Source organism: Rhinatrema bivittatum, chromosome 8 (genome assembly GCF_901001135.1).
Source record: "Rhinatrema bivittatum chromosome 8, aRhiBiv1.1, whole genome shotgun sequence".
Taxonomy (NCBI): domain Eukaryota; kingdom Metazoa; phylum Chordata; class Amphibia; order Gymnophiona; family Rhinatrematidae; genus Rhinatrema; species Rhinatrema bivittatum.
Genome location: NC_042622.1, coordinates 65,271,464 through 65,298,103, shown reverse-complemented (window position 1 = coordinate 65,298,103; position 26,640 = coordinate 65,271,464). Strand labels below are relative to the sequence as shown.

Below are 26,640 nucleotides of genomic sequence, written 5' to 3'. Positions count from 1 at the left end.
TAAAGCTTACAAGCAGAGGAAATAGCTTCTTTTAACCATCGTGCAATAGTTGCCTTAGATGCTTTTTGGCCCTTCTTAGGACCTCTCCACAAGACAAACAAATGATCTGAAACTCGGAAAGGATTGGTGATCTCCAAATAACACAAAAGAGCCCTTCTAACATCCAAACACCTCAGCTCCTCGCATGTGGGCCATTGGGAGATATATGCGAAAAAGTCGGAAGCTCCACTGACTGACGTAAATGAAAGGTTGAGACCACCTTTGGCAAAAAGGAGGGAACTGTCCTAAGAGAAACCCCCGATTCAGAAATTCGCAAGAAAGGCTCCCTGCAAGAGAGAGCCTGGATCTCAGAGATCCTTCGAGCTGAGCAGATTGCCACCAAAAATAGTTTTCAAAGTGAGGTCCTTTAAAGTGGCACGTTTAATACGTTCGAAGAGCAGATCACACAAGACTCGAAGCACCAAATTAAGGTTCCACGAAGGACACACAGGATGTTCGGGAGGATTCAAATGCTTCGTGCCCCTGAGAAATCGCACCACATCCGGATGCGAGGCTAGCAACCTGCCATGAACGTTGCCTACAAGAGAACCCAAGGCAGCCACTTGAACCCGGAGGGAATTAAAGGACAAGCCTTTAGCTAAGCCGTTTTGCAAGAACACCAAAATGTGTGCAACCGAAGACTGGTTGGGAAGAACCCTGTGCTTGCGACACCACGCCTCGAAGACTCTCCAAACTCTGACATAGGACAGGGAGGTAGAGGTCTTTCTGGCTTGCAGCAGAGTAGTAATTACTTCCTCCGAATACCCTTTCTTCCTCAATCGCCGCCTTTCAAAAGCTAGGCTGCTAGACAAAAGCAATCTGCCTGGTCGAAAAATATAGGGCCTTGACAAAGCAGATTTGGAAAATATCCTAGCCTCAGGGGCTCGTCCATCGCAAGATTGACCAGGTCAGCAAACCACGGATGGTGGGGCCACTCTGGTGCCACTAGAATTACTTTCCCTGGATGAACCTCTATTCTGCGTAGAATCTTGCCGATTAGAGGGCAAGGAGGGAAGACATACAGGAGCACTGAGGTTGGCCACGGAAACAACAGCACATCGACTCCTTCTGCGCCGTGTTCCCTTCTGTGACTGAAGAAGTGATGAGCTTTGGCATTTCCTTGCGTAGCAATTAAGTCCAGGTGGGGAGACACCCATTTGCGTGAGATGATGTCCATTGCTTGGTCTGAAAGGTCCCACTCTCCTGGATCTATCCGCTTCCGACTCAGGAAACCCGCTTGTATGTTGTCGGTTCCGGCGATGTGAGATGCCGCAAGCAGGGCGAGATGCCTCTCCGCCCAAGTCATGAGTTGTTCCGCTTCTGCGGCCACCGCCTGACTTTTGGTTCCGCCCTGACGGTTGATATAGGCCACCATCATCGCATTGTTAGACAGGACTCGGACCGCCCGATTGCGAAGCAGCGGGAGGAAGTGCCATAGCACTAACCGAACTGCTTTGGTCTCCAGGCGATTAATCGACCAGCTCGCCTCCTCCGACGACCACCGGCCCTGAACTGACCAAGACTGACAGATCTCTCCCCAACCAGAGAGACTGGCATCCGTGGTCACTGCGACCCACTTTGGAACTTCGAGATCCACTCCGCGAGTCAGATGTTCCGGGACAAGCCACCAGCCAAGACTGGATCTGGCGAGATCGGTGAGAGGCAGGGGGACCTGAAACTCTTCCGACTTCGGATCCCAATGGGAAAGTAATGCTCGTTGTAATGGTCTCATATGAGCAAAAGCCCAGGGAACCAACTCCAAGGTGGACGCCATGGAACAGAGGACCTGCAAATAGTCCCAGGCTTTGGGAAGTGGAAGCGACAAGAGGCGACAAACCTGCTTCGTCAATTTGTCGATCTGATCCGGCGGAAGGAATTCCTTCCCCACACTGGTATCGAACCGGGCACCCAAGAAATCCATCGTCTGTGACAGGAGGTTGCTCTTGGCCTGATTGACAACCCATTCGAGCGACTCCAGAAGACTCACGACCCTGACGACAGCCTCCTCGACTTTGCTCGAATGAGCCAGTTGTCCAGATATAGGTGAATCAAAAGTCCTTCCCTCCAAAGGGCCGCTGCCATGACCACCATAACCTTGGTGAATGTGCGAGGTGCTGTAGCCAGACCGAAAGGTAGGGCACAGAATTGGAAATGCATAATGAGAATCATGAAGCGAAGAAACTTCTGATGATCCTCGCGGATGGGTATGTGCAAGTAAGCCTCCATCAGATCCAGGGAAGCCAGGAACTTGCCCTTGTGGACCGCCGCAATGACTGAGTGCAGAGTTTCCATCCGGAAATGTGGGATTTTGAGAACCCTGTTTACCTTTTTCAGGTCTAGGATAGGCCGAAGGACCCCTCCTTCTTGGGGACCACGAAATAGATAGGAGTAGCGCCCCTTCATCCACTGTGCTCGGGGAACGGGCATTACCGCTCTGAGAGATGTCAGCCGGTCGAGGGTCTGGAGGACAATGTGTGTTTTGCTTCGTGAACTGCAAGGGAAGACCATAAAGAAGTCTTGGAGAGGCCGCGTAAATTCCAAAGCGTAGCCGTGTTCTATGATGCTTAAAACTCATTGGTCGGAGGTTATCCTGGCCCATTCCTCGTAAAACTGAGACAACCGGCCCTCTACACAAGGAATCGAGGGATGGGCCGGCCGTATCTCATTGAGAAGACTTGGATCCAAGCGACGTGGAAGCGACCCCGTCACGAAAGGTTCTGCGTCCCCAAAAGGATGAGGCCCAGGATTGTGGCCTGCCTCTGACTCGCAGCCTGTGCTCTGTTTTGACGAAACCTCTGTTGGCCTTGAAAACAAGAGTGGGCCAATGGGAAGCCCCTGGAAGTTTTCAGTCTATCCTCTGGGAGCTTGTGGACCTTGCTTTCTCCCAGGGACTTTATCAGCTGCTCCAAGTCTTCCCCGAAGAGAAACTTTCCCTTGAACGGCAACGCACTCAACTGGGCTTTGGAAGAAACGTCTGCTGCCCAGTTGTGAAGCCACAGGAGCCGTCTCGCAGACACTGCGGACGACATAGTGCAAGAGAAAGTACGGAGAAGATCATACAGGGCATCCGCCCCATATGCTACTGCCACCTCCAAGCGCTCCGCTTGCGCCGACTCGTCAGGAGGGAGGTCTCTGGACGTTAACAATTGTTGCACCCAGCAGAGGCTCGCCCGGAGCATGTAGCTACTGCACACAGCCGCTCGGATTCCCAGGACCGACACTTCAAATATGCACTTGAGGAGGACTTCAAGTTTTCCATCTTGAAGGTCCTTGAGTGCCGCTGCTCCTGCGACTGGAATGGTGGTCCTCTTTGTTACAGCAGACACTGAGGCGTCCACCTTAGGAGACCTCAAGAGCTCAAGGGACTCTTCAGCAAGGGATAAAGTTTGTCCATAGCCCGACCCACTCGCAAGCCTGCCTCTGGCACATCCCACTCCCAGGCCATCAGCTGCTGGCGCATAGGATGAAAAGGAAAAGCCTTCGCTGGAACCCGCAATCCCGCCAGGACCGGGTCCACAGAATCCTGTGGCAGGATTTCATGGGGGAGCTCTACCCCAAGTTTCGATAGGACTCAGGGAATAAAAGGGTCCAATTCCTCCCTATGGAACAGGTTGACTACTTTCGGGTCGTCACTGTCCAGAGGAGTCGCCTTTCCCAGGTCCTCCTCTGACCCCATTCCGGGTAGGGGTAAAGCAGCCGTGAGCAGGTCTGGAGCACCAACACCAGCCGCATCCGGAAGGGCAGTCCCGCCCGAAAGCGAAGAGCCCTGCAACTTAGTGACACGCAGGGATGCCTGGGGGTCTAGGCGCTTGGCAACTTTCTGGGGCGGCCCTTCAGAACAACCCAAATGTGAAGCATCACTTTGCTGAGTCTGTGCCGCCCAAAAGGCTTTGTGCATTAGTAGCACAAAATCCAGAGTGAAGACATTAGTGCCGGCCCCTTCCCTCACCAAGGGATCGGGCTCACCTTCGGAAATGTCCTGGTCTGGATCTAAAAGATCCTCAGGATTGGCAGGGACTGGAGATAAGTCAGGAGGGAGATTTCCTACCCCCGCTGCTCTGGCCCACGCTTCAGTGAAGGAATTCAAAATGGCCACCGTTCCCACGCTGAGCAGGAACGGTTCGGCCCAAGCCTCTTGAGGTGCTGATCTTTTCACTGCACCTCGGGACTTTGTGGAACTCCCCGTTCCCCAAGCAGAGCTACCTTTCCCTCTGGAAAGGCACCGGGTGCAGAGACCTGAATGGGAGAGGTGTGAAGCAGACTCCCCGCAGGCAATGCAGCGTGATGGACGCAGTATTGGGGAGGACGGGGGACACCGTCAGAGCAGAAGGAAAAATTTGCAGCTGTAAAAGAAGCGGAGAGCCCAACCAATAAAAAAAAGAAACTGCCCAGAATCAACCCAGACCCTTTATCGCAGAGCAGCCGCTGTAGGAAGCAAAAGAAACGCCAGAAAAAGGCTGACAGGCTGCCACTTGGTTTGTTGTTTTTTTTTTTCTTTTCGGGGCGGGGATGGGGAGGGACCGGACCACCGGTAATTCCCCCCAGGCGCCCCGCAGGATCACCAATCCCAGCTCCTCAAACCTGCTACCGGGAGGGATGGTCTCATCAGGACCCGACTACCCCCGGGAGGTTATGCTTTTTTGTCCTGCTTGACTATTTATTTTATTATTTATTTATAAATATATATATATATATATATATATATATTTTTTTTTTTTTTTTTTTTTTTTTTTAATTTATTACCGGCTTTCATGACATGGATCACATCAAACCGGTTTACATTTAACAAAGTGTGCAAGATAAGAGATAACTCAAACAATTGTAACAAGAGCATTGTAAGGAGAGTGACAGTTACAATAAAACAGGGAAATAAATAACTGGGCGTTGGAGGTGAGAAGAGGGGGGATTTAACTTACAGCAACTTATTTACAAGGTTACAAGATTGAATCTGATTAAATGTGATTTGTATAGTAAATGATAGTGTTAACAATGTCAAAGTGATTTCAGCGAATGACAAAGTTTGTTGTTTAAAACCATTTTTAATAGTGTGGTTGAGATGTCAGGTGTAGGTCTCAGTCGGGGCTTGGATAGTGTGGATAGATATATATATATATATATATATATATATATATATATATATATATATATATATATAATTTTTTTTTTTTTTTTAGAAAGATACTGCGTTAACCCCAAGATCAGGGTAAGACTGCAGGGTTTGCACCACCTCCATCTGGTGGAGATAGAGAAATACTGAAAAGATACAGGTGGCACACAAGGTTAAGAGGGGGTGCCCTTCAAGTTTTTCTCTGTATCCATCTGCTGGAAGGGAAGCATAACCCACAGTCTGGACTGATCCGGGTATGTACAGGAAACCGTGTCATCATCTATGCCATCCGGATCTCCAGCCAGAGGAGCCACTATCGCTCGGGGGAGTACTCCGGCGCAGAACAGAAGGTCCAGGCAAAGTTCCCACCTGTACCTCTGCTCTAGGAGCATGAAACAGAACAGAAGACTGCACCTGAAGAAAAGATTGTAATCCCTGGAAAGATTCTACCCAGGAAAGAGTAGAAGAATCCAGACCAGGAGGTACCTGAGGGGTACTCACTAAGCTACCTTCCCCTGCTGAGGAACCAGTTAGGGGAGTTCCAAATTCAGGTGCCCCCATCTGAGACATCTTTACCCAGACCCACAGCCAGCTCGGAAGAACCAGGCTTAGTGAAATCAAGTAAGACAATTCACCCTGAGCCTCCAAACAGCGCTGGCACAATTCAGCAGGCATTCCTGGCTGAGAAGCCCAAATACGACAAGCAGTGCAAAGAGAGAGGTGCTGAGGCTTCTTAGGCACAAGTGCTATTATGGCAGACAATGCGCTGAGCATATATATGCACTCAACTGGGAGCCCAAAATTATGCATCCTCCACTAGCACACATACACCTAGGCGCTCCACTATGCATCCAAAATTATGCATCCAAAACTTAGGCACACACACCTAAGCGCTCAACCAGGCGGCCAAAAGGAAAGCGCACAAACAACTTAAGTGCACAGTGCCACTTATGTGCTGAATAAGTGCCCGGCCAATAGGCGGCGCTGAACGTGGGCACTCAAAATTCAAGGCTTAACTGTGCGCCCAACAACGCACATGCCAGATCGACAAGTCTATAGAGGGCAGCCTCAGAAAGCGCACGAAAAGCCATTGCAACCTACCACACTGTGCGCAGCGAAAAGTCTCGAGCGGGGCCTAGCCAGAGGTTGCTCAACCCGCCAGGCTGCCGCATCTCTCGACCTCCCAAGGAGCAGGACAAACGTCAGAACAGAGCGCCGAGTTAGGAGGTCAGACAGGAGGAAGCCCTGCACAGTAAAACCTCCCGCTAAGTCTCTGTATATTTTTTTTTTCAAAACTTACTGGAGCTCAGCCTTACCTGACTGAGCACAGAGACTGTCTCCAGCTGCAGGGGAGAGGGCATGTGCTGTCACCGCCGTGCTCGGTTTCCTGTATCCATTGCCTTTTAGCGGCAGCTAAGTCCATGCCAGCAAAACCAGCTACGGGACCAAGGCACACCTCTGAGGGACCACAGAAATCACCTCAGGAATTTTCAACTGGGGAGGGACCATTTGGTATCACTACAGGAGAGTGGGGTGTTAGAATTTTGGATAGAAAACTCCTTCTTAAAATTGAAGCAATCCCCAGTGGGGAGATGCACATCCACCATCTGTTGGAGATGGAGAATACTGGCAGGCTGAGGTCACTGCAGGGGTAAATATACTGTGATATTAGCTTGCTCAGTCTCCATCTGCTGGTAGGAGAGCATAACCCGCTTGTTCTGGATTCATCTGACCTAACACTAAGAAAATATGGCCTATGGGGTGAAAGTCCTAGGAAGCTGTAATTTTGAGAAGAATGTTATGGTTCAAGCTATTATAAATCAAAGCAGAGCTGCACAGAATGAGAAAGGAAATGCAGGGCATGTTTAGCTTGGAAGAAATTTCACAGAAATTCTACAATCAATTAACTTAAATAAATCTCCATCATTTTCAAGTCATTTTAATGAAATGTTTCTGAGGTTTGCTGAGGCAAGCCATTACATCTGAGGGGAGAAAAAAAATGGAGAAATTACTTACCTGATAATTTCATTTTCCTTAGTGAAGACAGATGGACTCAGGTCCAATGGGTATAGTGTACTCCTGATAGCAGTTGGAGAAGGATCAGATTTCAATCTGACATCAGCCCTAGTACATATACCCCTGCAGGAAGTGCAGCTCTTCAGTATTCTCCTCGAAAAGCAATTGTGGATATATATATGACTGAATAATTTGAATAACTTGATTAACTTTATAACTTGGATAACTTGATTAATTTGAACTGGTTGAATTGGTTGTAGCTGGAGACCGCCAGTGCCCTCAACCGAGAAACGTCGAGACCCGGTAGGATGGGTGTTCTAGTTGGAGAAAGGCATGGCTTACCTGTGAATCACTCGCTCTCGGGGATGTCACCCAAGAATTCCATGACGGATGGCAGCCGTGGGTGGGATGCTGAGTCCATCTGTCTACACTAAGGAAAACAAAATTATCAGGTAAGTAATTTCTCCATTTCCTAGCATGTAGCAGATGGACTCAGGACCAATGGGATGTATAAAAGCTACTCCCTAACTGGGTGGGAGGCTGCCCGTGACCCACTTAGTACTGCCCTTGCAAATGCTGTATCCTCTTGAGCCTGAACACCCAAGCAGTAAAACCTGGAGAAGGTGTGGATGGAGGACCATGTCGCCGCCCGACAGATCTCGGTGGACGACAGCATCTTGGTTTCCGCCCAGGACACTGCCTGGGCTCTAGTGGAATGGGCCTTGACTTGTAAAGGCGGTGGCTTGCCTGCTTCTATGTAGGCCACCTTGATGACTTCTTTGATCCAGCGGGCTATGGTTGCTCGCAAGGCCACTTCCCCTTGTTTCTTCCTGCTGTGAAGGACGAATAAATGGTCCATCTTTTGTATGGATTCCCACCTTTCCAGGTATCGGACTAAGAGTCTGCCGATGTTGAGATGGCGTATACTGCAAGACTCTTCCAAATTCTTATGCTCATCTGGCGATGGTAGCGAGATGGTTTGGTGGAGATGGAAGTGGGACACCACTTTGGGGAGGAATGACAGAACTGTGCGTAACTGGATGGTTCCCAGGGTGAGTCTGAGGAACGGCTCCCGGCAGGACAGTGCTTTTAGCTCGGAGATACAACAGGCCGAACAGACTGCCACCAGGAAGGCTGTCTTCAATGTTAATAGTCGGAGAGACAGGCTGCGAAGAGGTCTGAAAGAGGCTCCTGCTAAGAAATCTAGGACCAGGTTGAGATTCCAAAGAGGCACCGGCCACTTTAGGGGTGGTCTGATCTGCTTGACTCCTTTCAGAAAGCGGGAGACATCCGGGTGAGAAGCTATGCTGCCGCTCTTGCTCTTGGTTCTGTAGCATGACAATGCGGCCACCTGTACCTTGATGGAGTTGAGAGACAATCCCTTCTGTAGTCCATTCTGCAGGAATTCCAAAATCGCAGGAATTTTGACTGAACATGGAACGAGGACCGGTCCTCGCACCAGGCTTCGAATACTCTCCAAAACCTTATGTATGTTAGGGATGTGGAGAACTTGTGTGCTCGGAGTAGGGTGTCAATTACTGCCCCTGAGTATCCGCTCTTCCTCAGGCGAATCCTCTCAATGGCCGGACCATAAGAGAGAATCGAGCTGGATCCTCGTGGAGGATCGGTCCTTGTTTGAGCAGGTCTCTGTGTGGAGGTAGCGGGAGGGGGCTCCCTGTCAGCAGTCTTCGCATGTCTGCATACCATGGTCTTCTTGGCCAGTCCGGGGCCACTAGAAGTACTGGTCCCCTGTGGTGTTCTATCTTGTGGATGATTGCGCCCAATAGAGGCCATGGCGGGAAAGCGTATAACAGAGTCTCTTATGGCCAGGTCTGTACCAGGATATCGATTCCCTGGGACTGGGGTTCCCGCCTGCGGCTGAAGAAGCTGGGCACTTGGGCGTTGGACCGGTTTGCCAGGAGGTCCATGGTTGTGTTCCCCAACGGTTTACTATCAATTGGAATGCTGTGGTCGACAGCCTTCATTCTCCTGGGTCTAGACTTTCTCTGCTGAGGTAATCTGCAGAGACGTTGTCTTTCCCCGCGATGTGGACGACCGAGATCTCTTGAAGATTTGCTTCCGCCCATGCCATTAGGGGGTCTATTTCCAGAGACACCTGTTGGCTTCTGGTTCCTCCCTGACGGTTAATGTAAGCCACTGTTGTGGCGTTGTCCGACATTACTCTGACTGATTTGTCTCGGAGTCTGTGACCGAACCGTAGGCAGGCAAAGTCTGACTGCCCGGGCTTCCAGGCGATTGATGTTCCACCCCAACTCTTCTTTGTTCCATTGCCCTTGGGCAGTTAGTTCTTGGCAGTGTGCTCCCCATCCTCGTAGGCTGGCGTCCGTGGTGAGCAGGATCCAGGTTGGTGAGGATAGTCTCACTCCTTGGCTCAGATGGCCTTCTTGTAGCCACCATCGCAGTTGGGTCCGAACTTTGTCCGGGAGCTGAAGGCGTACGGTGTAGTTCTGGGAGTGTGGAATCCATCGTGATAGTAGTGAGCGCTGTAGGAGTCTCATGTGAGCTCTTGCCCATGGCACTACTTCTAAAGTGGATGCCATGAGGCAGAGGACTTGTAGGTAGTCCCATGTCGTGGGGCGAAGCTCGCTCAACAGGGTTCGCAACTGGGTCATCAGTTTTGATATCCTTGCCGGCGTCAGGATGACCTTGTCTTGTTTGGTGTGAACCGGACTCCCAAGTATTCTAGAGATTGGGAGGGCTGCAGACAGCTCTTGTTCGTGTTGACCACCCACCCAAGGCTCTCCAGTAGAGTTTTGACTCTGTTGGTCGCCTGGTGGCTTTCCTCTGGGGATTTTGCCCTGATCAGCCAATCGTCTCGCTAAGGGTGTACGCGGATTCCTTCCTTCCTCAGTGTTGCTGCCACCACCACTATGATCTTGGTGAACATCCGGGGCTCTGTGGCTAACCCGAATGGTAGTGCCCGGAACTAGTAGTGACGGTCCAGGATCGTGAAGCATAGAAAACGCTGATGCTCTTGATGGATTGGAATGTGTAGGTAGGCTTCCGACATATCCAGGGATGTAAGGAACTCTCCTGGTTGTATCGCCCTTATTAGCGAGCATAGGATTTCCATGCGGAAGCGAGGAATCTTCAGGTGACGGTTGACCGACTTGAGGTCCTGGATGGGCCTGAACATTCCCTCTTTCTTGGGAACGATAAAATAGATGGAATAATGTCCAGTATTTATTTGTTGTGGAGGCACCAGTGTTATAGCTTCTAAGGCTAGCAATCTGGTCAGTGTAGCTTCCACTGCCATCCTCTTGGAAGGGTCGTGGCAAGGGGATTCCACAAACTTGTCCGGAGGGAGGTGGTGGAAGTCCAGATAACATCCCTCTCGAATGATGGCTAGGACCCACTTGTCCGAAGTTATCTTGACCCATCTTTGGTAAAATAGGGCTAGTCTGCCCCCTGTGCCTTCTTCCTTTGGACGGGTCACCTGATTTTCATTGTGGGGTGCAACTGGGGCCTGGGCCCGAGCTGGCTCCCCTTTTGTTGTGCTTGTTCCGAAAAGACTGGCTCCTGCCTGCTGGGCGAACCGCTTGATATGTGCTTCTGTATGGGTTGAAGCACTGTGATCCTCTGCCCCTGGAAGTTCGGGGGAAGGGTTGCTGGTTTCTCTTATTCCTGTCCTCCAGTAGCCGTGGCAGTGGGGATTCGCCCTATTTGTTGGCTGGTTTCTCTAGTTTGCTTCCGAACAGGAGAGTTCTCTTGAAGGGCATCCTTGCGAGTCTCGTTTTGGAAGATGCGTCGGCCGACCAGCTTCGGAGCCAGAGTTGTCTTCTGGCTGCCACGGCTGATGAGACTCCTCTAGCTGCGATGTGCACCAGATCAGAAGCGGCATCCGTGAGGAATGATACTGCTAGTTCCAGGGCTTCCCCAGGAGTGTTGTTCCTGGTCTGTGATAAGCAGGCGCGTGTCACCATGGCACAGCAGGCCGCGATCTGCAGCGACATAGCGGAGACATCAAAGGACTGTTTGAGGATGGATTCCAGACGTCTGTCTTGAGAATCTTTTGAGTGCTGCTCCTCCCTCCACTGGGATAGTAGTGCGCTTCGAAACCGCACAGACCATGGCATCCACTTTCAGACATGCCAGGAGGTCTTTGACAGCTGGGTCCAGAGGTACATGGCTGCCAGAGCACGTCCCCCTTTGAACGTAGTCTCCGGGGCATCCCATTCCAGGTCAATTAGCTGATGGACGGCTTGTAACAGTGGGAAATGATGGGAGGTCTGACGGAGTCCCTCTAGCAGGGGATTCGTCTTAGGTTCCCCCGAGGCACTTGTGCCCAGGATAGCAAGCTCTTTTAAGCTGTGTGTGACCAGGTCTGGAAGCTCGTCCTTGGTGAAGAAGCGTCTCATGGTTCAGTGGGGCTCTGTCCCCGGAGGGAGTTCCCCTTCCTCCAAGGGTTCTGATTCTTCATCTGAGTTGTCCGTATCCCCGAAGGTGGGGCTTCTGGGCGGTGGGATCACTTCTCTGGGCATACAGGGTCCCGGGATGTTGAGGTCCTCTTGTGGAGGTTGTGGCCATATTATCGGAGGCTTTGGCTGCATGTGGATGAAGGTATGCAGGCCTTTGAAGAATTCCACCCAGGAGATAGATGCTGGGTCTAAATTAAGAGGCGCTGTATCCCTGGGGAGCCCCGTTTGAGGGAGGGTCCTGCTGGGAGACGCTAGGTCCGGCGTACTGTTTGAGGAGCTGGAACCCAGCACCGGCTGGGGGGGGGGGGGGGGGGGTGTCCATGGGCTGGATCCCCCAGGGCCTCCTTGCACTATATACACAGGGCGGTGGCCTTCTCATGCTGTGCAGCTCTAATGTGGCATACTGGACAAAGGCCCTGAGCTTTGAGTTTCTTTTCCGGTGGTGCCATGGCTTGTGCGTGTAAAATACAGTTATGCGCTCCGGTGCGTCGAAGTTGTGCACATAGGATTGGTACGCGCTCAGGGAGATGTGCGTGCTGTTGTGCGCACAGATCGAAGTTATGCACCCGGCACAGTAAGTGCGTGGCTATGCACATGGTACTTGGGCGTGTGACATTGTGCGCACAAGGTATTTGTGCACACGGATCGGGACGGCGAACAGGGCGGCGAACAGATCAAAATGGTGACGGCGACTACGCAGACAATATGGCGACCACCTCGGAGAATATCCATGTGGGAGGGCGTTCAGATCTAACATTGGTCTAGCTCTGCTAGGGCAGATCAACCCAGTGGCACTAGTCCCGGCTGGCGACCTGTGCGACTCCTCGAGCTTCGGAGACCGGAGACTTTTAAATAGATTTTTACCTTACCTTGTGTCTTGGCGCTTCCCGGTCTCGTTCCGGGCGGTCTCCGGCTGTGGGGGGAGAGGGAAAATCCCTTCACCGCTGCGCTCGAAGTTGCACCCGTTGCCTCTCAGCCTCACCCGATGTCAGGGACTAGGTCCCCGCCGAGGGACGGCCGCCGGACCGAGGCTTACCTCCGAGGGATCGCGGAAATCACCTCGGGAATTCTCAACTGGGGGAGGGACCCGATGGGTGTCACCGCAGGAGAGCGGGGCTTGTCTGTAGAGGTAAGATTTCTTCTCATTTTGGTTTTCTTTGGTAAAATTACTCTAACGCTGTGCGAGCGTGCATAGAGTCCCTAACTGCTATGGAGACGGAAAATACTGAAGAGCTGCACTTCCTGCAGGGGTATATGTACTAGGGCTGACGTCAGATTGAAATCTGATCCGTCTCCAACTGCTATCAGTACACTATACCCATTGGTCCTGAGTCCATCTGCTACACGCTAGGAAAGCAGAGTTAAAACTTGCCTGCAACCTGGGCATCTGAGGGTTTGTTGATGGGAATCCATGGACAGTTTTAATGAAAGTTCTTTCATTTTATTTAGATTTATATTCCAGATTTCAGCCCCTTCTAAGTAGATCACATTCAGTTAGGTATTTCCATGTCCCCAGAGGGCTCACTAAGTTTTGTAGCTGAGGCAATGGAGGGCGACATGATTTACCTAAGGTCACATGGACTGACAGCGGGATTTGAATCCTAGATTCTGTGGTTCATAGCCCACTGCTCAAACCACTAGGCTACTTCCTCCACTCCGATGCCTTTACTCTCTTGCACACCTGCAGATTCCTGTCTCATTAGCAATTAGCATTGCAGGAAGACTTATTTCAATTCTGGGATGTTTAGAAACAATGCCGCCTACCTGACTGTTGATATGATTGTTTTCTCCAAAGACCAACCAACCACCGACACAAGCTGCCAGGAAAGAGTGGACTTGTAGCCTGTGGCCCTGCAAGTATGTCTGCAGCGCAAGAAGTCCCTTGTAGGTGAACACAAAGCAAGCCAAGTTTCGGGAATGAGTGAAGGTGGCCTGGGCGATGGCTTTAAGCTTCTCTCTTAAACTACACAAAGGAAAAAGATATAATCAGTGAAGACTAGTTTCCTAGAATATAATTATTTTTAAATCAGACCCACCTACAGTATGCTCCCTCATGAGGAAAATAAACCCACAGCCCTTACTGAATCATTGGTAAGCTGACTTACTTCTATGCGCAAAGCAAGCAGAGACCTATTATCTATTTCTGGCCCATCTATTTTTCTTCTAGTACTATCATTTTCCCAAATCTACAGAGCTCCAGACTATGCCCCTTCCCCCCAAGATATACTTCTCTCAAAAGGTGGCAATAGGATAATATTCAGGGAAGCACTTTTTGCAGGCTAGGGAATGTTCTGAGGCCTTCTGACATGCTGTAGCATAATTAGCTTCTTTTTTCCTTCTTGTCTCACTATTTCCATCTGGTGGATGTTTATGTTGTTGCTGTTAAGAGAAAGCAGCCTCTCTGAGATGCAATTATGACTGCCAAACTCCCATGCCTGTGCTACTCCAAACTTCTCCCCCAGGGCTACTGTCATGTGCAAGGCTGGTTTTAATGCCAGACCATACTGGCAGCTTTTGTTTTCCTGCTATATCAGTCCCTGGAGAATGACAGGAGGGGAGGGGATGCATTTGGGAGCAGAGTAGCTCTACTCTACTCCAGTTTCTCTGCACAGCATGGGCCAATAGAGCTGGGGTACCAGCCCTGTATGCAGTGACTACAGATAATATACAACAGCACCAGAATTTAGTAATCATCCATACTATTAACCATTCTGTAGCTTGTAATTTTAATTACTGTTATTAGCACTATTATATAATATTTCTTCTTTATCCTTTTAACTACTTTATGTATCACTTTGGCAACATGTATACATTTTAACATGACATAGTTTCCTGAATCTAAATCTGAAAAAAAGCACCAATGGTGCCTCTCTCTCAGCCTCATTCCCCCCGATGGTGCTTTTCCCTTGTCATGATGGCATCAAAGGAGGTACAGCAGGTAAAAGTGCTGCTCTCTTATGTCTGCTATCTGTTGGAGGGAGGATAGGAAAAGGGAAGGATCATGCTGTGATTGAACCTGCAGCCAGTTGCAGGGAGCTGGGCTAACTTGGGACGTGAGAAACTGATTGGTTGCCCTAATTTCTCCTCTCCTCACAAGGAAGGCCCTCCATCCGAGCACCAACACCTTTCTTTCTACAAAAAATAAAAAAAAAGCACTGGTCATGTGGCTATGCAGCTCATTCTTATGGACAGCAGCTTTCTTCAGATTATTAGGAAGAATTTATTTGTGCTGCAATTTTCACACATTTAAAAATGATTTTGGATAATGATTGTCAAAACCATAACTGTATTTTGGTATAGTTTGTAATCATGATTCGGAATCTCAAATTTTGCACCCATACTTAGCACTTAGCAGGGAGTGCTGCACTTTTGGTGTATTACTCACCAATGTTTTCTCAAGTTACAACTGGCAAACATAGTTATTGCTAGTGCCTTAAACACGTAATAAAAGTGCCTGTGTAACACACACACACACATACCTGCCACTCTTAAACAGGAAGGTCATCACCAGGGCATGCGGGGCTCGGATCTTTGCTCCATACCTAAAGAAGCAGAGAGTAAAAAAAGAAATTAAATTCTGCACACCCATCCACAGAATGAACCTGTGAGATCTCAAAAGACATCGTTTTTGTTGGTCCAAAACCCAAGGACAACCCAGCCTGTCTGGGTTTCAGGATACCTGTCATGAGCATCGGTTATTCACTCACTGGCCAATGCAATAAGACGCATGCAAAAAGCGGGCACTCAATATGAGTGCCTGTTTTTCTAATGCATGCCCGATGCAATATTTAAAAGAAAAAAGAGTAGTGTACAAAAAAAAAAAAGACGCGCTAAGGAGAAATGTGTGTTTCTGGTGCTCAAAAATTTATTGCATCGAGCGCATGGACGTCTAAATTGTGCGTTTCTAACAAAAGTATATTGTTTACATGAAATTACAGAAATCTGCAATGTGTGTTGTTTACCAAACGGAAAGCAATTACCCATGGTTTTTAAAGTTGTCCTTTAAAGGAAAATTGGTTCTTACCTGCTAATTTTCGTTCCTGTAGTACCACGGATCAGTCCAGACTCCTGGGTTTTGCCTCCCCTCCAGCAGATGGAGACAGAGAAGTTTGAACGGACTCTGCCCTATACCCTAAGGTGCCTCCCAGAGTCTGTCAGTATTACACTGTACCCAAGCAGAAAGGTTAAACCATAACTTCCACTATAACACAACTTCCCCCCCAAAGAGCAAAGGGAATGTAAACCTGTAACGTAACAAACGAAACATGCCCATACTCACACCCTGTAAGGGGGGCATACACTATAAGAACATTTGATACATCTGCAAAATATGAAATAACCAACGACCAAGCGGACTCTCCTTTACTCCCAACGCTGAAATGGGCAGGAGTCTGGACTGATCAGTGTTATTATTTGTAAGGGTTTTGGGTGGATCCCTGGACCTGTGGCAGATGACCACGCCCACGGGGAAAGTCCCGTGAGGGGCCACAGGTCAGGCTCAGTGTAGGAGACACACACACACTAGTTCTTTTATTATACAGGATTGGTGAACCACCAGAAGTGGCAGTAGTGAGCTGGAAAGTAGCCCGATTGGGCTTGTAGTCCCTCAGGTTCTGGAACAGCGATCCCACAATGGCTGTGCTGTAATACAGAGAACTGATATTGTGAGTAGTAGCAGGATATGCAGAGTTCAAGAATAGAGCCTCGTTGGTAATGTACTCACGCAGCGGTCTCTCAGTGTGGAGCACAGGAGCTGGAGTAAAGGGCAGGTCCTCGAGGAGCGAGTACCTGGTTCCAGGGAATAGCTCTGAGAGATAGAGATGGTAATTCACAGATGTTATAGGCAGCGGTGTCTTCCTGGCAGAAGTGGAGTCCAAGTAGCAAGTCCAGGAACAAGGGCCCTCGAGGAGAGAGTACTGGTTCCAGACTGCGACCTAAAAGATAAGACAGAGAGAGAGGCCCCCAAGGAGCAGGTACCCCAAATAGAGTAGGTCCAAAGGAGGCAGAGTTGCAAGGTACGGAGAGCGAATCCCATCCGTTAGGAAACCTTTGCTAACTCGACGGCTAGCAATCGCGTAGGCTATTTGTATCCGGGATGCGTGACGTCATCACAGGGGGACGCCCCCGAGGTTCGCGCCAAAGAAGGTACTTGAAGCAGGGCCGCGCAGTGCACGTGCCCTAAGGCAACTGGACAGCATGGCGGGAGGCAGTGCCCAAGTCGGACCGGGGACACCGGAGAGGACGGCAGGCAGACATCGCGGCAGCCAAACGTCCGTCAACCGAGGAGGAGTCGCCAAAGAGGTAAGGAGGGAAGAGTGGAGACGTCGGGCAGCGACAGTCGCAACAATCAGTGGTACTACAAGAACGAAAATTAGAGGTAAGAACCAATTTTCTTTTCCCTGTACATACCCGGATCAGTCCAGACTCCTGGGATGTACCAAAGCTTGCCTAACCAAGATGAGACTGAGAGAGTCCCGCTTGGAGCACACTAGCCTCAAAAGAACCAGGCTCTGGGGCCCAGACATCTAAGCGATAATGCTTGGCAAAAGTGTGTGTAGATTTCCAAGTAGCCGCCTGGCAAATTTCCTGTGGCAACACCTGTTGATATTCTGCCCACAAGGCCGCTTGCGATCGAGAAGAACGAGCCCGAAGACCATCCGGGATCGGACAGCCCTGAACTAGGTATGCAGAGACAATAGCTTCCTTTAGCAAGCACGCAATAGTGGCCCTTGAAGCTTTTTGACCCTTCCTAGGGCCACTCCACAGGACGAAAAGATGGTCCGAGAGATGGAAATTGTTCGTAACCTCTAAGTAACAAAACAGCACTTGTTTCACGTCCAATTTTCTTAGATCCCTAGACTCGGGAGAAGAAGAATCCAAGGTTGCAAAGGAAGGGAGCTCCACCGAATGATTCAAATGGAAAGAGGACACCACTTTCGGGAGAAAGGAGGGCACTGTCCGCAAGGAGACTCCTGCTTCTGTAATCCATAGGAAGGGCTCCCTGCAAGATAGAGCCTGCAGCTCTGACACACGCCTCGCTGAGGAGATGGCCACGAGGAAGACCACTTTCAATGTCAGATCTTTCAGAGTTGCTCGCTTCAATGGCTCGAAAGATGCATTACAAAGGGCGTGGAGAACTAGATTTAACTTCTACGAGGGACAAGGGTTCCAAACCGGAGGGCGTAAATGCTTGGCTCCACGCAAAAAGTGAACCACATCTGGATGGGATGCCAGGGCAACGCCCTGTACCTTACCTCGAAAGCAACCAAGGGCCGCCACCTGGACTCTTAGGGAATTAAAGGCCAACCCTTTTGCCAGTCCTGCCTGTAAAAAGGCCAAAACATCCGCAACCGAAGCCCTGGATGGCTCCACCTTGTGGTCCAGACACCAGGTCTCCAAAACACCCCAAACTCTCATGTAAGCCATGGAGGTAGAAGGTTTGCGAGACTGTAAGAGCATGGCAATCACTGCATCTGAGTAACCCTTACTCCTTAATCTCCGCCTTTCAAAAGCCATGCCGCTAGACAGAAGCGATCGGCCTCTTGAAAATAAACGGGTGTAGAAGATTCGGAGACAGATGAAACATCAGAGATCCGTCCACTACTAGGTTCACAAGGTCCGCAAACCACGAGCGACGAGGCCATTCTGGCGCCACCAGTACGACTTCACCCGGTTGAGCTTCGATGTGACACAGAACCTTGCCAAGGTTCTGTGTCACATCGAAGCCAAGGCGGAAACACGTACAACAGAATGTTCTTAGGTCAGGGAAGGACCAGAGCATCCACGTCCTCCGCTCCTGGTTCCCATTGCCGACTGAAGAATCGTGGAGCCTTGGCATTGCGGTATGTCGCCATCAGGTCCATGGAGGGCGTGGACCAGTGGTCGCGTAAAAGACGAAAGGCCTCTTCGGAGAGCTCCCACTTCCCCAGGTCCAGCTGATGGCGACTGAGAAAATCGGCTTGCACATTGTCCACTCCAGCTATGTGAGAGGCTGCTATCTTGTACAGGTGCTGCTCCACCCAGCTGATCAAGAGCTGGGCCTCGATAGCCACTGGTCGACTCTTGGTTCCGCCTTGATGACTGATATAGGCCATTGTCGCTGCATTGTCAGAGAGTACTCTTACTGAAGCTCCCTTTACCAAGGGAAAGAGGACCTGCAGAGCTAACCGAACTGCTCTGGTCTCCAACCGATTGATCGACCAGGACGACTCCATTCTTCACCACTGGCCTTGCACCGCTCTCCCCTGACAGACTGCTCCCCAACTGGAGAGACTCGCATCGGTGGTTATCACTATCCAAGAGGGAATCTCCAAGTCCACTCCGACGCAAATTGTCCGGGAGAAGCCACCAAACAAGACTGGAACATGCCAAGTCCGTAAGGGGTAGGAGAAGGTGAAACTGTTCGGAGAGCGGATTCCAACGGGAGAGTAATGCTGACTGAAGAGGTCTCATATGCGCAAAGGCCCATGGGACTAGATCGTGAGTGGAAGCCATCGAACAGAGAACCTGTAAATAATACTAGACTCTGGGACGAGGCATGGATCACAAAGACTCCACCTGAGTCTGCACCTTGGTGAGTTACTCCTCGGTAAGAAAACCTTGCACAAGAGGGTGTCGAACCGAGCACCCAAAAACTTTAAGGACTGGGAGGGAACCAGGTGACTCTTGCCCGGATTGACAACCCAGCCCAGTGAGCTCAACAGTTGTAGGACATGATGTACCGCCTTCCGGCGAAGGTCCTCTGATTTTACTCGAATCAACAAGTTGTCCAGATAAGGGTCTACCAGAATACCCTCTCTTCAGAGAGCCGCTGCTACGACCACCATTACCTTGGTGAATACCCTGGGCGCCATTGCTAGACCGAAGGGCAGGGCACAAAATTGGAACTGATGCCCAAGAATTGTGAACTGTAGATACTTTTAATGGTCGGGGTGGATGGCTATGTGCAGATATGCCTCTGTCAGGTCTAGAGATGCCAAGAACTCTCCTCTGTGAACGGACGCTATCACAGAATGAAGAGTTTCCATGCGAAATCGAGGCACCCTTAGAGCCCGATTGACTCTCTTTAGGTCGAGGATGGGTCGGAAAGTGCCTTCCTTTTTGGGTACAATGAAGTAAATGGAGTAGCGTCCCTGCCTGAATTCTCCTGTGAGTACTGGTACTATGGTGCCCAAGTCCTGCAGACGTCTTAGGGTGTTGCGCACAGCAAGGCTTTTTTGCTCGTATGAGCACGGGGAAACCAGAAATTGCTCCCAGAGCGGCAGAGCAAAATCTAAAGCGTAGCCGTGTTTTATTATATTTAGGACCCACTGATCAGAGGTCAAATTGGTCCACTCCTCTAGGAAAAAAGGGACAACCTGCCCCCTATCTTCGGTATGGAGGAGTGAACCGGCATCGCTTCATTGTGCGGACTTGAGACCCCCATGTGCCTGTGGGGCTCCGTCTCTACCAGGACATTGGCCACGAAAGGACCAATTCAAGGAATGTTGCCGGGTAGTACCCTGCTGAGACGAGGACCCGGAGGATCGAGAAGATCGAAAATGGCGATTCTCCCGGAATCTCAACCACTGGGAAAAGGATCCCCTTGCCTTGGGCTTGTCCTCCGGGAACTTATGGGCTTTGTTCTCTCCCAGAAACTTAATCATGTCCTCCAATTCATGTCCAAAGAGCAGCTTTCCCTTAAAGGGCAAGGATCCCAGCTGGGCTGAAGTACGAAGGAGATCATAAAGCGCATCTGCACTGTAAGTGACCGCAGCCTCCAGTCGACCAGCCTGAATAGCTTCTGCATCAGAAAGGGATACAACCAATTGCAAGTGCTGCACCCAGCGAAGGCTGGCCCTCAGCGCAAAACTGCTCCACGTAGCAGCACATACACCAAGAGCAGACACTTCAAAAGTCTTTTTAAGCTGCAACTCCAATTTGCGAACTTGCAAATCTTTAAGGGCTGTGGCTCCTGTCACAGGGATGGTGGTCTTTTTTGTCACTGCGGAGACCACCGCATCCACCTTGGGCACCTTGAGGAGTCCTGGGCGTCTTCTGGCAGTGGGTACAATTTGTCCACAGCTCGGCTTACCTTCAAGCCCAAGTCTGGAGTGTCCCACTCCCAAAACAATAGGTCAGTAACTGACATATGAAAAGGAAAAGAGTGAGCTGGGCCCCTGAGACCGACCATCACTGGATCCACAGCTTCCAGCCTTGAGTACTCCAGAGGAACCTCGATCCCCAATTCTTCCAGAATAGCGAGAATAAGCGGCCCCAACTCATCTTTTCGGAACAAACGCACCACTTTTGGGTCATCACCTTTAACCATCTGTGTGCCCGACTGCTTGGCAGGCTGAGGCTGACTGTCCGGATCGGACCTTGAGGATCCGGCGGATGGGACTCATCTACATCCGAAGCCTCCGAAGATGAACAGTCGGTGGGGCAAGATACAGATCTGAGTGGTCGTTTAGGTTTCAATGAAGCCACCCCCCCCCCCCCCCCCGAGGGCTTGGGCGGCTTGTGGTCAAAATGTCCTCTTTGCCCCCAACCAAGAGCACCGGGGCTGAACGAGGAGCCTTGATACCATGTTTCCTAGCTGCCTTCTGAGCCTTAAAGGCTTTGTGGAGGAGTAAAACAAATTTGGAAGAGAACGATGAAGAAGAATCAGAGGCCCCGTCGAGTTCTCCCGATCAGCCTCTGCATCTCCCCCCCCCCCCCCCCCCCCGGAGGCTCCAGGCTGCAGTGATAGCTGTGGCGGGGAATTCCCTTCACCCAAAGCTGCCCGCTCCTGTGCTCTGAAAACCTTCAAAATGACTTCAGTTCCCGTGCTCAGCGGGAACGGGTCGGGAAGTTGATGCTGCCGAACGAGTCTCCCAAGCTCTCGGCCTCCGTGGGGATCGCCACTGTGGGAAATCAAATTTTGAGTCACCGCCGAGGTGCCCTCCCCCCCCAGGGAGGCAGTCGGAACAAATGCCAGCTATGGAGAGCCATGCGTGCGCCTTCCCACAGGCACTGCAGGCCACCCCATGCGGCATGATGAGGAGCGCTAAATTTAGAAAGGAGAGCCCGGCGGGAGGCATGGCCACGGGAAGCCAGTAGGCAGTGAGCAGCGGAGGGGGAACAAAGAGGTCCGGAGAGGCCGAAGAGAAAGGCAAAGTAAATTTATTACCTTACTGCTTCTTCTAATCTCCACAGTTTTTTTTTTTAAGAAATAAACAGAACCTGTCCCCCTCAGAGGGTGAGTGAACCGGGCTCCCCGGTATCATCCTCAGAGACTGCCAAAGAGGAACGGTTACAGGGTTCTCAACCCTCTACTCTTCAGCCTCAAATACCAGGGGGGATGGTCCCACCAGGACCTGCCAACCCCCTGGGAGGCTTAAAGTACCTCAGTCTTCTTTACTCTTTTTTTTTTTTTAAACTAATTTCTAGCTAATCCAGACTGAAGGGATTTGCACCTCCACCATCTGCTGGAGACAGAGAAATACTGACAGACTCTAGGAGGCACCTCAGGGTATAGGGCAGAGTCCGTTCAAACTTCTCCGTCTCCATCTGCTGGAGGGGAGGCAAAACCCAGGAGTCTGGACTGATCCGGGTACATACAGGGAACTAATCTTCATGCTCTGCTCCACCACTCCCTACATACATTTTTTTTATTTTTTGTTTTAACCCCAAATAACATTCTTATACTAATCTTCTAAACAACCCTACCCTATAAGGGGCACATTTAATCACAACACAGAGGACCAAATTTATATTTCTCACGAATCCTTGACTGCGAGTAAACTTTACTCCATCTCCAGAGCTGGAGTTAATTTTCCAGCATAAAAACATGTGCTTTGGATGCCCAGCCTTTAGGCACTCTTTCCTGCATCGGGCAGTAATAGATAATGTCTTCATTTATATGGAATTTAAATGCAATCATTGCTATCCAGATGCATTTGTTAGGGTGCGTGTTTTAGAAACGTTAATCTCCTTGTTGCATCGGATGCTATTATTGCGCGACCAACCATGAGAAAAACCAATGTGCTACGCTGGGCGCACCTTATTGCAATGGTCTCTCAGAGAACTGATTGGAGGCAGTTTAGTAAAACAGGAATGTTTACTCTTCACACTATTACTCAACAACACTGGCTCTCCAAGCATCTCCCTGTACCCTTTACTCCTGGGGGAATTCTGCGCTACTGCAGAACGCAGAATTTGCGCAGAATTCCCCATCTGCGCAGAAAATAACAGAGGAGACCCAGGCATGCCAAGCTTCCTTTGCAACGAAGATGAAGGCCCAGTGCGCCATTCGCAGTGATGCCAGTGAGAGAGAATGTGTGTGTGAGAGAGGGGAGGGTGACAGAGCATGGTTGGTAAGAGGGGGGTGGTGAGGGTGAGACAGAGCAGGAGGGTGTGAGAGAGAGCATGGGAGGTAAGAGAGGGTGGGTGGGAGAGAGTGCTTGAGTGTGGGTTTCATAGAGAGGGAGCCTATATGAGGGGAGGGGGATGCCGGTGAGAGAGAATGTGTGTGTGAAAGAGGAGAGGGGATGTGGAGGAGGGTGAGAGACAGCTTGGTTGGTAAGAGAGGAAGTGTGGGAGATGCTTGGGTGTGGGTTTCAGAGAGGGAGCCTATATGAGGGGAGGGTGACAGAGAGCAGGAGGGTGTGAGAGAGAGAACATAAGAACATAAGAAAATGCCATACTGGGTCAGACCAAGGGTCCATCAAGCCCAGCATCCTGTTTCCAACAGTGGCCAATCCAGGCCATAAGAACCTGGCAAGTACCCAAAAAAAGTCTATTCCATGTTACCATTGCTAATGGCAGTGGCTATTCTCTAAGTGAACTTAATAGCAGGTAATGGACTTCTCCTCCAAGAACTTATCCAAACCTTTTTTAAACACAGCTATACTAACTGCACTAACCACATCCTCTGGCAACAAATTCCAGAGTTTAATTGTGCGTTGAGTAAAAAAGACCTTTCTCCAATTAGTTTTAAATGTGCCCCATGCTAACTTCATGGAGTGCCCCCTAGTCTTTCTACTATCCGAAAGAGTAAATAACCGATTCACATCTACCCGTTCTAGACCTCTCATGATTTTAAACACCTCTATCATATCCCCCCTCAGTCGTCTCTTCTCCAAGCTGAAAAGAGCTTGGGAGGTAAGAGAGGGTGGGGGGGGGGGGGGGGGGATGCTTGAGTGTGGGTTTCAGAGAGAGGGAGCTTATATGAGGAGATTGTGAAGGCATGTGTATGTGTGTGAGAGATTGGGAGCTCTTGTGTATGAAAAAGGGATTGTGTGTATGTGAGGGTGCTAGCCTGTGTGAAGGGATTGTGTAAGGGTGAGACAGAGCCTGTGTGAAGGGCTGCGTGAGAGAGAGACATAGGTAGCCTGTGTGAGGATGTATGTGTGGGTGTGTATGCAAGAGAGAGGGTCCTGTATGACGGGATGTGTGTGTGCGAGAGAGTGAGGGAGCCTGTATGTGGAAAGGACACTTACAGTGAATTTCTAGGGAAATTCTGCTCAAAATATTTAAAATTCTGCAACTTTAATAACTTTTTTCTGTAATAATTTAAAATGTAATTACTTAAAGACTGTCATGTAAATTGTGTTATTTTGACCAATATAAAGTTTGCAGAATTTTCAGTTATTGTGCGCAGCATTCCCCCAAGAGTAACTCTTCTCTATTTTCAAGTTCATTCTCCACAGCACCACCTAATGGCGACTCTATGAATATGCCAGAGATACAACTACATGCACTGCATATATAAATAAATATACATCATGCATATGCATTGTGGACACAACCTGAAAGCCAGACTGGGAGAATGCGCCCAAGGACTGGATTGAGAACCAATGCTCTATAAGAAATCACAAAGTAAGATAGGGCTTCCCAAACCCTTTCTCATGACCTCATAGACAGTCGAGTTTTTATGATATCTACAATAAATATGTGCATATTTACATATACTGCTTGCTTTCAGTTTTATGCAAATTTCTCATGCATGTTTATTGTGGATATACTGCAAATCTGACTAGCTATGAGGCCAATAGGACAATTTGGGGAAGTTCTGCACTGAGTCTAGTAATCTGAAACAAATAATTTGGTTTATTGACATTTAAATAGTTGCTGAATAGTGCCATCAAGCTAATAAAGCAAGAAGAGAAAGGCAAGCACAAAAGCACAAACCATTTTTAGTTTGTTGTAAACTGCTCTGTGATGGCCGGTCCCATATTATGGAACTCCATGCCCCTTGACCTGAGACTTCAGAGTAATCATAAACTTTTCAAAACACAATTCAAAACCTGGCTTTTCAAACAAGCCTTCAAGAAAGAGAGGGACGCAAGCAAATAAATAAGGATAAGCGGACATAGAGCACCTAGCACACAATTTCCAGATACTACTGGAAATTAGTTCACCCCTATTTTAACTGTAGTCAAACCAACAGGATGAACTGCTATAAAACATTCAATCCCCCAAGTGAATGTCTTTAAATGTAAAATCCTTATCATAAACCATATTATTCTTAATATTGTTTGTTACCAAATAGTAATGGCACCATCTATATAAATTATGATCTATATTCTCTTTGATATAGGTGCCCTATTGTAAACCGTTATGATGGTAAATAACTTAATGACGGTATATAAAAACTCTTAAATAAATAAATACATTTATGATATGTAGTGTTTAATCAATTTCAGTTATAAATCCAGAAATAAATGTGCGTTTATGCCAGGAATATTCTCATTTCAGCAGCCATATATATATTTTTTTTTTTATCAGAACCCAGCAAAATAATATAAGACATGCCATGATGGGTTAGACATCCTGCATCCTGTTTCCATTAGTGACCAGTCTGAGTCACAAGTACCCAGCAGAACCCAAAAAGTAGATAACAGATTCTCCAGCTTGAGTGAAAAAATGCCACAGTTACAGTGCCGTCCCCAAATTATTTACCAACCTTACATATACTTCCATTTCTGGGCTATTTTTATGAGCAGCCTTAGTGGCGTAAAAGTTCGCCCAAGCAGTGCAAGGGGAGTACATGGAAAAAGGGATCACTTGCAGCTGCTCCCAGGTCTTCTGTGGTGGAAACCCCTACCCCACCCACAATTTAGGAACAATATGCAACCATGGTGATGTTGCTCTTCACCAACGTCAACCCAGAGAGGCTAGTCCAGTTCTGTTTGCCCTATTACATGCATATGGAGAAGTGGCTCTACTTTTCTGAAGGACATCAACATCATCCTAATTTATCTCACGTTTTACCAACACAAAAAGCTCAAAGCATGATGGTATGGATTGGTGAGAGAGAGACGTGGAAGGGGAAAGGAAGGCCAGTCTAGGCGGCTATCATGAAGCCTCAGCTTTTACAGCCAGCCTTTGTTCCCCCCCAACTGCCCCGACAATGTAACCGTTTGTCAGCTCTTACACGGCTCCATTCCTGAAGCCCTTCAGCACGGCCAGGGCGACGCGATACCGGCGCCGTTGCAGCAGCGTGTTCACAGTATACAGAAAGGTCCGTAGCAGCCCCGCAGCCCCCATGGATCCGTGCCTGAAAACCAACGAGGGACACGAGTCGCCCGTACACAAGCTCGGGGTTACAGGGAAAACACTCCGATCGGAAACAGAGGCGCTGCCAAGAGAAACCGCAGCCAGTAACACCGCTGCTGTAATAATCAGGAGAGAGATAAGCTCGGTGATTTTTGGATACTAGTGATTATTCACAAGAAACAGGACAATTCCCATGATGCTCTTTGGTAGGCAGAGTTTAAAAAGAGACCTGGTGCTGAATCACAGGTGACCTGGGGTTACTTGGTAGATAGGTTAAAGGGCTGAATCAGTCTTTGTGCAGGACTTCAGTCTTCTCCGTGGTTAATATTTTCCTATTCAGGTTTATACTCATTCCATATCACTATCATCTTTACCATGAATTTATAACTAACATATTTAATTGTGCTGTCATCATGTCTAGCTCATCTTATCCACCCAAGTACGAGACGAGTGAAGTATTTACCTTTGAAAGATTATTTTGTATATTTTAATGCAATTAAATTATGAAGGCTCATGAAA

The 26,640-nt window shown here is 49.2% G+C and overlaps 1 protein-coding gene across 1 annotated transcript in view; it reads right to left on the bottom strand.

Annotated features, from left to right (window-relative positions):
* PXMP4 (peroxisomal membrane protein 4) overlaps nucleotides 1–26,305 on the bottom strand; it is a 33,824-nt gene extending 7,519 nt beyond the window's left edge. The window contains exons 1-3 of the mRNA XM_029612980.1: nucleotides 26,000–26,305; nucleotides 15,081–15,143; nucleotides 13,366–13,564 (exon numbers count right to left, since the gene is read on the bottom strand). Coding sequence (XP_029468840.1) covers nucleotides 13,366–13,564; nucleotides 15,081–15,143; nucleotides 26,000–26,112 — 375 coding nt within the window. The 5' untranslated portion in view covers nucleotides 26,113–26,305. The remainder of the gene's footprint in view (nucleotides 1–13,365; nucleotides 13,565–15,080; nucleotides 15,144–25,999) is intronic.
* Nucleotides 26,306–26,640: the final 335 nt, after the last annotated feature.